Source organism: Tauraco erythrolophus, chromosome 1 (genome assembly GCF_009769465.1).
Source record: "Tauraco erythrolophus isolate bTauEry1 chromosome 1, bTauEry1.pri, whole genome shotgun sequence".
NCBI classification, from domain to species: domain Eukaryota; kingdom Metazoa; phylum Chordata; class Aves; order Musophagiformes; family Musophagidae; genus Tauraco; species Tauraco erythrolophus.
The window spans coordinates 50,476,133-50,485,822 of NC_141465.1; the positions used below are offsets into that span (position 1 = coordinate 50,476,133).

Sequence of the window (9,690 nt, forward strand, 5' to 3'; positions counted from 1 at the left end):
GGGCCATGGAGTAAAGCCAAAGGACCCGCAGGAGGCCCGGGCTCCCGGGCGCCCACGCTCCCGGCCGCTCCGCAGCCCGCCGCGCGTGGAGCCCACCCCGCCCCCGCCGCGCCGCTTGTCCCCGCCGCGCGCTCGGCGTCCTCCGGCCGCTCTGATTGGCGCCTTCTTTTCCCGCGTGGCACAGCGCCGGGCGGCGATTGGCTGCGGCACCGCGGCGGGGCTGGAGGCGGGAGCGCTGGGTTACGGGGAGGGGTAATAAATCGTGCGGTCGCCGTGGCGACCGGGCGGCCGTTCCCGGAAATGGGAGGGCGCCGGGAAGCGCCGAGGGAGCGCCGGCGGCCGGCAGGTACGTGCGCGCGCGCGAGCGCGCGGACGTACGCGCCCCCCGCCCCCCCCCCCCGCTCTTCACCACCTCCCCACCCCCCCTCCCTCGAGGCGGCCGCTGGTTGCCGGGGCGATCGCCATCTTAAAGGGCCCGCGGCGGCCGCCCGTCCGTGCGCGTCGCTGGCGCTGGCGGGGCCCGCGGTGCGGCCTGCGCAGGAGGGATGGTCGGGCCCGGCGGGGACGTCGGCAGTGAGGGGGCCGGGGGTCCTGGCAGGCGGCCGGCGGCGAGTGATGGCGCCTTGTGGTTCCCCCGGCAGGAGCGGGCCCGGGATGGCGGCCGGGGGCCCGGCGGGGGGGGCGCACAGCGTCTGCATGGTGTCGGACTTCTTCTACCCCAACATGGGGGGCGTGGAGAGCCACGTGTACCAGCTGTCGCAGTGCCTCATCGAGCGGGGCCACAAGGTCCTGGTGGTCACCCACGCCTACGGCCGCCGGAAGGGCGTCCGCTACCTCACCAACGGGCTGAAGGTCTACTACTTGCCCCTGAAGGTGATGTACAACCAGTCCACGGCGACGACGCTCTTCCACAGCCTGCCCCTGCTCAGGTACATATTCGTGCGGGAGAGGGTCACCGTCGTCCACGCCCACAGCTCCTTCTCTGCCATGGCCCACGACGCCCTCTTCCACGCCAAGACCATGGGACTGCGGACCGTGTTCACGGACCACTCCCTCTTCGGGTTTGCGGATGTCAGCTCGGTGCTTACCAACAAACTTCTGACGGTGTCCCTGTGTGACACGAACCACATCATCTGTGTCTCCTACACGAGTAAGGAAAACACGGTGCTGCGAGCAGCTTTGGACCCTCGAATAGTCTCTGTCATCCCCAACGCTGTCGATCCCACCGACTTCACTCCAGACCCGTCAAGAAGGGATGACAGTGCAATAACAATTGTTGTCGTCAGCAGACTTGTTTACAGAAAAGGTAATGGGGGATAAAATGTAAGTTTATTTTGTTGTTGTGGGTTTTTTGTTTGTTTTGGTTTTTTTTAGAATATAGTAAGAAAGGTCTTGGTTAGGTATCCTTTATGCTGTATCTGTGGTATGGTCTGGATTTTAAATGGCAGTTGTAAGGTAATGGTGTTCTGAGCTTTTGTGTCTGTGCATTCAAGAAAAAAATGTACATTTCAGTTCCCTTATGTTGGGTTCAGAGGAGTATTTCTTGTGTGATACTGAAGATATTGAAAATTGAAATTTGTCAAATTGAATGTTTGGCTGATATCTGGGACATGATTTAGGCCCTAATCTAGATGTTCTGTTAGAAAGGTTTCAACTATTTTCTATTAATCAAGCAACAGCAACTTAAGTGGTTATTTTTTTCTATATTTGTCTTCTAATAGATCACAAGTTGTCGTTTTTCAGAATTTTGTGTTCAACAATGTAACTGTCTTCAAAAGACTTTTTTTTCTCTTCTCTTGACTAGGGTTATAAGTTTTTAAGTTCTAAATTCAAATACAATAACGGCTTGCCCTAAATTTTCTACTCTTAGGTATAGATTTGCTTAGTGGTATAATTCCAGAGCTCTGTCAGAAATATCCAGAGTTACATTTCTTAGTTGGAGGAGAAGGACCAAAACGAATTGTACTGGAAGAAGTCCGGGAAAGATACCAGCTACATGACAGGTTTGTTCTATGCATGTCTATCACCCTTCGATATACTTTAGGGATGGGGAAGACAAGAACAATAACAATTCTGTCTGCCCTCCTCTCCCAAAAAAAAAACCCAAAAAACTTGAGGCTGGAGAAGATGGGAACTGTTGCAGGCAAGGCAGACAGACCAGACACTAACTGAAAACTTATGGAGTTGGACTGTGATCCTGCAAGTTAATTCATAAAAATAAATAGACCCTGTCTGAACCTTCGCTTGAGTCAGAGAAAAGCTGACTTAGACATAAATTTATCATATTCCTCTCTGAACCTATTGGATCACATGTTACCATATGGCATAAGGTGTTAGAGAACTAGTTTGTCACTGCTACTTGTGAGGATGACTGCTAGTAATTTACTTTATTATTTGAGATAAAACTCTTCAGGTTAGTGCTTATCTAGTATGTGTTCTTGTGATACTACAAACATGTTCCCTGATGCTGCTGTATTACCAAGATGTTTCTGTGATGCATATGCATTTATGTAGTTCTTTGTGGTTTTCTTGTTCCAAGACAGTTTTATGTGGCAGGGACAAGGTTCTTAATTTTCCATTTCTTTGTTTTTTGTTGCCAGTTCTGTACTTCAGTCATTGATTTCTCTGATAAAATTGTTTGTTAGTATCATTCTTATTTTGCCCTTTTTGTATTTCCCAGTATCTCTTCAAAATAATAGATCATTGTATCCTAAGTACTTTTCCCTCCACTGACTTTGAGATTAATCAGACCTCACATTAAAAATTCAGATAATACATCTAAACAAAGAAAGGATGACAAATCTTAATTGTTAACTGCATGAAGCCATGTTCTCTGACAGAACTAGAAAGCTCAGTAGCCATGTTTTGAAGGCAGCTGCTGTTAAAACAAACAGAGCAACTTTGCCCCTCAACTTTATTTTCAGAAGTTTCTTTTAGTGTGAAAATAAGGGTCTTCTATTTCTTCATTGCTGGAAAAAAATAGAGAAAATGGAACAATGGTGTCAGTGTTCCTTCCCTCTCCAAAGTGTGAACCAGAATGTATTTTTTCAGAATATATGTAATACTGTACAGTATTGTAACAGTCCAAATCTAGTCTTTATCTTTCTTTTTCTTTTTTTTTTTCTTCTCCTTATATGCAGAGTACGTCTCCTAGGAGCCTTAGAACACCAGGATGTTAGAAACGTTCTAGTCCAGGGGCACATTTTTCTCAACACTTCCCTCACTGAGGCCTTTTGTATGGCAATTGTGGAAGCAGCAAGCTGTGGTTTACAGGTAAAAAAAAAAACAAAAAAAAAAAACAAACCCCAAAAAAACAGAAAACAAATTATATCAACTGTCTAAAATGCATGTATCCATTTTAAACAAAGTTCATGATTAAATAGTATGTGCTTGTAAAATTTGATTTCATCTGAGACTCTGTCTTTACAAAGGTGAGCAAATATTAACCCCATTTCCAGATCACCTGGAAGCTGAGACAGAAGGGTTAACCAAAACTGCTTAAGCTCCCAGAAGAAACCTGTGCAGAATTGGGAATAACATGTAGATTTGCTAACTCTCAGTACTCTGAACTAACCAGACTGCCTCTCCAAAATGCTATTTTGCGTGTACTCCTTTACAGAGTTTCAGGGTAGTTGATGTTCACGAAGGTTTACTTTGACAGTACTTTAAGAGGAGCTGCAGAAAAATGGCTCATGAGCATGGGTGACTGGTCTGTCAGGCACATTGAATTATCGGACTGAACAGTTGTACGAGAACTGTTTTCTTCCTGCTCCAAGAACTGACATTCATTGTCTTATATTAACTGAGGATGTATTTGCCTTACCATGTAGGGATTCAAGATAAGAGTTGGAGAGAGAGAAAACAGTAAAAGCCCTTTCTTGCTAATTTACAACTCAGATTGACAACTCGAAAAAAGTTAAATCAACAGCCATAAAGAACTTATATTCTCACATTAAAATATGAAGAAACTTTTCTAAAGAGACAGACTAATAAGAGTATCTAATATACAAGACATATAGAAAATGTGAGGGACTTTTTTTTTGATTTTTACTCCAATATCCTTTGACAGTAGTTACTACCTAGTTGTGGTAGTTGTTCCCTTGTCATCTGTTTTCCTTTCTAGAGGTGAGGAAGTTCTGCAGTTTTCTTACTGTTGCCTGCTGTTTAGAGATGATCACCTAACGTGAGTCTTAGTAGTTTCCAGTTTCACTTTAAAAACAGTAATTCAGATTAAAATTACTGAACTTCTAAATAAATTCTTGTAGGTGTTCAGTAGCCTAGAAAGCGTAAACTGAAGACAGATATGGTAAAACTGTCTTCTCCAAGTAGAGATGACCGTTTTCATGAGGGACTATGGAGAGAAAGTCCAAAATCTGGTGACGCAGATTTAATTGTATACTGAGACAAATACCTTTATGAAAGATGTCTCATAAACCACTGAGTAGACCAAGTCTTCTGTTTTATCACGCTACCAGAGAATCATTCTGAACATCCTTAAAGGTCATCTACTATGCTAGGCCTTTTCTAAGGCCTAGACCTTTAGTTTGCCTACAGAACCTTTAGTTTGCCAAGAGAAGCTGTAGACGCCCATCCCTGGAAGTGTTCAAGGCCAGCTTGGATGAGGCTTTGGGCAAAAAAAGTGGAGGGTTTTCCTGCCCATAGCAGGGGGGTTGGAACTAGATGGTCTTTGAGGTCTCTTCCAACTCTAACCATTCAATGATTCTGTGATTCTATAAAATTTCCAAAGCATGATATTGGTCTTTGCCTTCATGGTAACCACTCATTGTAGGTTTTTTTTTCTTTTCTTCTGAAGTGCTGCATCTAAACAGTGTAATAGCAGTGTCATCACCTATTTTATTGTTATGCAGCGTATGTGCAATATACAATATGTGCAATTTCTTTTATTTCTTTCAAAGGTGGTGAGTACAAGAGTTGGTGGGATTCCTGAGGTGCTTCCGGAAGATCTCATTATTTTATGTGAACCCTCTGTGAAATCTTTGTGTGATGGATTAGAAAAAGCTATGGCCCAGCTCAGATCAGGAACACTACCATCTCCAGAAACTGTTCACAGTAAAGTAAAGACATTTTATACATGGAGGAATGTTGCAGAGAGAACCGAGAAAGTGCGTATAACTGCTTCTTTTAAATTCTCTTAATAGTATGTTTCTGAAACAACTGTTTCTTTGAAACATTACTATGTATGTTCTCTATGTAATCTTTCAGTGTAACTTTTCAGTGTGTTTCCTGTCAAACATACATGGTTTAAAAAGGTTCAGAAAATACTTTTTCCCCCTCAATACATGCCTAGATAGGTGTTTTTTTTTTTCTATTTGCATTTTTTTATGCCATAACTGCTGATAAATATTCTGAAGATCAGCCTAGATCTTTAGTTACATTTCTACTCATATATTTTTTCCAGTCTTCACATTAAGTAATTTTTCTGGCATAACTGAAAAACATCCTGTATAAGATGTATGAAAAGGAAAAGATAGAATTCGTGACAGAGTTTTGTCTGCCACGTGCTAACAAGCGGTTTAAAATTACGAGAGGTAGTTCAGTGCCAATAGGCTGAACATAGCTGAATTTACATAAGCTATGGATGTAATGAAAACAAATTATCACACTTTCTAAATTGTGTTTCAGAATTAGAACTGCGCTTCAGCGTAAAAACTCTGCCGTTAGTGAAGAACGTTAATGGCAATAATGTTATAAATGCCTGTGGAGACCTGTCACTTCTGACTTGAGCCACTACATTTTAGGCAGGAGGGCAGCTGAATCACTTGCCTCTTACTTGCACTGTAGTGCACTTGGGTATATATCTACTACAAGTCTCCTTGAAGTATCATGTACAAACAGTTTATTTTATAATTTCAAAGTACTGTCAATACAATTCATTTTATGATGTTGTAACTGCAAGCAACACTTCAAGTGCAAAGTTTTTATAGAAGTTAGTCTAGATTTCAGTTTCCTTTATAGCCCTTTCTTAAAAAAAAAAAAACCCAGCGAACTTCTGTGAAGGAAAATGTTAGCATAATTAGAAGAGTTATGCATGGAACTTACGTTATACAAAAGACAGTTGTTTGTTAGCTCATTGTTAAGTTACCCATAGGATGAAGTCTGTAATGTTCTCAAGGAAAAACACTGCTGTATGTTTTAAGCCTTTTTTGAGTTGTGTGTAGTGCGTATTTATGTTTCTGTTCTGTGAAACACAGGACCATATTTATTTATTTATTTTTAGTGGTTGTAGTTAATATGTGTATTAAGTCACTAGTAGCGTGTATTTGCTTTTCATGTTCATTGAATTTTAAGGATTTTACTAAGAATTACTAGTATTTCTTTAAGTAAAAATCAGTATCCTGTTATCATTTGCTTGATTGTTCAGTACAGAGATTTGGAAGATTGCCATCTATGGCTCATCTATGAGTTCATCCATCTTTGTGTTGAAAATCTAGTAATTGCGTGTTCAGACTCCTCCTATGACGGGTGTGAATATGAATTTAGAACCCATTCAATTAATTAAAAAACCCCAACCCTCTCTATAATATTCTATGAGAGACAAATTATGCAGCGTTCCTGTTTATTGAAATACTCTTGAGGTCTGTCAAAAAAATAGAACATTTCTTTTCCTTTTTCCCCTTAAATTAATGAAATGTCTAGAATAGTGCTCATAAATCAAAATTTAGAATTTGCAAAGCTTTTTTGGGGTTATATTTGTCCCATGTAGTAGTTAGGAATAGATAATTTATTTTGCACACTGACAACAAAGTACTGCCTGATTATTTTTTTTTATTATTTTTTTTTTAGGTGGAAGCAACATTGTTTTAAGATCTTACTTTCTGTCTCTCCTCCATTTAGGTGTATGACAGGGTTGCAGATGAAGTGGTTTTACCAATGGATGAGCGACTTAACAGACTCATGTCTCACTGTGGCCCAGTAACTGGGTATATTTTTGCTCTTCTTGCTGTTCTGAACTTCCTTTTTTTGGTGTTTCTGAGGTGGATGACTCCAGATTCTATTATTGATGTTGCAATGGATGCCACAGGACCTAAAGGTGCATGGACTAAACAGTATTTTCTTGGGAAAAAAGGAAGAGTTAAAGAACTTCCAAGCTCCTAAAATGCTCAAATGGAGAGGAAAGAACGCATCAGTCACTAAAGGTCTTAGGGCTTGGTGATAGAGACATTGCTCTTAAAATTCTTCAGTTTCTTTCTGAAGTTCTTGGAAAGAAACGTCGTTCCATGTGCTACCTCAATTTAGGATGATGTTTTAATTTAGTTTTGGATTCATGCAAATTTATGGACATGTCTTTTGCACTTCAAGCCGGGAGGAGAACATGGGTTTTTATATGTGTCAAAAGCCTTTGAAACAAAAATACAAGATTTTTCTTGACAACTTGAATATTACAGAAAGTGACTGTAAACTTTAATGGTATTTGGGAAAGCAGAACAAAAAAATCATTAGCTTACAGTAGTCCCTGCTGATTCCTCATATTTACTATGGTTTTTATTTTGAGACCTATTTACAAATATTTAATTAAAAACCCAACAAAGCACACCTTTTCTTTCCTGTGATGAAAATGACACTTGAAAGTAGTCATGAAGTCCATTACCATGGAAATTTCAGAGACTTAGTTCTAGCAGCTGTGTCCCAGTAACAGTGTTTTGCCTACATAGCATTATTATTTTGAAGTTCTTCCCTAGTCAAAACTGGATCACTCTGTTGCTAAATCAAAACTCCATAATGATTTTTTTTATTTTCAGAGGTGCTAACATTGTCCTGTTCACTTACGTATGTGAAAGTGATGTAAAGCTTATGATGTCTTTTTTTTTAAGGCACATAGGTGAAGAAATTGTGTTATTTAGAGATAATACAGCCTTCAGAAACAGCTCAGGCCTGAAAACTCCTCCAGCAGACTATGCCAAAGTGTGAAGTGACGTGTGTGTACGCGCACGTGAAGGGCTTAACAAGCACCTTCGTGCTCCCTCTCTCGTTCTCCCCTCCCACTCCCCCCTTCTTTTTCTTTTTTTTTTTTTTTTTTTTTCCTTTTCCCTTCCCCTTTCTTGTGACCGAAATGGCATTGCAGTCCATCTCTGGGAGGGACAGTGTTAGTGTGCATGATTTCACCTAGGCCACCTCAGAGACGCTGTCAGACAGGTTCTGCAAGTGAAATCTTGGGAAGATATCTCTTAAATGGAAATAACCAATAGGTATGCTTTTCATGGAGGTGAGGGGTGGGGTAGAAAAGGAAGTGGCTTTTTGCATCTCTTAGCATTCCTAAGTAATCTATACCTGGGACAATAGGTGGCACCACATACGAATGTGTGAGAGGAGGCATTTATCTCGTTTATGTCAACCACCTCTAGAACTCCCCCCTGCCTCATGCACTGGGTTCGTTTCTTTTTCAAGCATCACTGAAGACCGAAAATCATAGGATTTTATGACTCTGAGTACTACATAGCATTGGACGCTGTATTAATATTAAAACTGTGCAATATGAAAATGGTGTTTCCAAACCCTTGACAGGCAGTATTTAAAACACAACTTCTGTCAATATCATCTTGTTTGTATGGAGATGTAGTTACCCTAACATCTGACATTTTGTAATTTCATTGAACGTATTTTCATGAATCACAGAAACATAATGTGAAATAAACCCCATATACAAAGTCTGTCTTCTTTTACTGGAATTTTTAGCCTTTGATATGTAGCGTACCATATGCATTGTATTACAGTTTGAATTTTTCAAACTCTACGTTAAAAGTGGAGGTCAGCTAAAATGGTGCCACACATATTATGGCTAAATAGGTGGATTAAGGTAGTATTTTACTTTCCAAAGTTATTTGTGGGGTTTTTTTTAATAACATTCCAGTTTCTAACAACTTTTGAAAAATACTGGTTATCATTCCAGGGAAATGTTACATATATTTTTTAGCAATATTTTGTTGATTCTGGTTTATTTCTTTTTGGTTTCCTGCAACATCTACAAACAGAAATAAAATTTTCAACAGGACTGTGAGAATCTATTCAAAATGCTTCTCACTTTTCTTTTGCAGAACATTATATACTTATGAATAACATAGTAAAACCTTGCTATAGTCTTGTTTACAAGACAAATTTACAGTTTATCTAAAAGTTTATTTACTTCCCATAAAACTGGATATTTTTTATTAACATGTGGGAACATACAACTAGAAAGTACAGAAATATACTCCATATTGCTGCTTCCCATCACTGGTGGTCGGACTTCTTAGGAGAGAGGTGATGATTAAAAAACATTTGACGCAAGCTGCCACAAAAATTTAATCCATAACTGGTTTAACTACAACTATGCTGTTTCTCAAGTAATGCAACTTATATTGCACATAACTCCTTGCAGGACTGATTCACTTACCAGCCTTGTGCAGTGAAGTAAGGGATGATGTCACTGAATCATTCACAGTTTTTAAAAACATCAGTGGGTGAAATGAAAAAGATTAAATAAAATAACCACAATAATAAAAAAAAAAAAAAAACAGGTAATGAGTGTATTTTAGGAATATCTATTTAGAAATGAATAAAATAACTATTTTAAAAAATCTAAAATGTTTTCAGTTGCGCTTGTTGGTGACCTTTGATCATTGTGAAATACTAAGGAAGTGTTACCAAAGAGCGAGCGATACCGAGTTATGTCTTGCATAGAGCAGAGCCTCC

The 9,690-nt window shown here is 40.1% G+C and overlaps 1 protein-coding gene across 1 annotated transcript; it reads left to right on the plus strand.

The window, feature by feature from the left end:
• Positions 1 to 681: 681 nt before the first annotated feature.
• Positions 682 to 7,166, plus strand: PIGA (phosphatidylinositol glycan anchor biosynthesis class A). The gene is made up of 5 exons (XM_086609259.1): positions 682 to 1,306; positions 1,871 to 2,003; positions 3,141 to 3,273; positions 4,917 to 5,123; positions 6,856 to 7,166. The coding sequence occupies exons 1-5, from the start codon at positions 697 to 699 to the stop codon at positions 7,114 to 7,116; spliced, it is 1,344 nt and encodes a 447-aa protein (XP_086465385.1). The 5' UTR covers positions 682 to 696; the 3' UTR covers positions 7,117 to 7,166.
• The last annotated feature ends 2,524 nt before the right edge of the window (positions 7,167 to 9,690 follow it).

What these genes read in the sequence shown, in the direction of transcription:
- PIGA (XM_086609259.1), top strand. Translation starts at nt 697, where the DNA reads ATGGTGTCGGACTTCTTCTACCCCAACATGGGGGGCGTGGAGAGCCAC. An exon ending in CAGCAAGCTGTGGTTTACAG is followed by an intron (nt 3,274 to 4,916) that starts GTAAAAAAAAAA and finishes TTTCTTTCAAAG; the next exon opens with GTGGTGAGTACAAGAGTTGG. An exon ending in TTGCAGAGAGAACCGAGAAA is followed by an intron (nt 5,124 to 6,855) that starts GTGCGTATAACT and finishes TCCTCCATTTAG; the next exon opens with GTGTATGACAGGGTTGCAGA.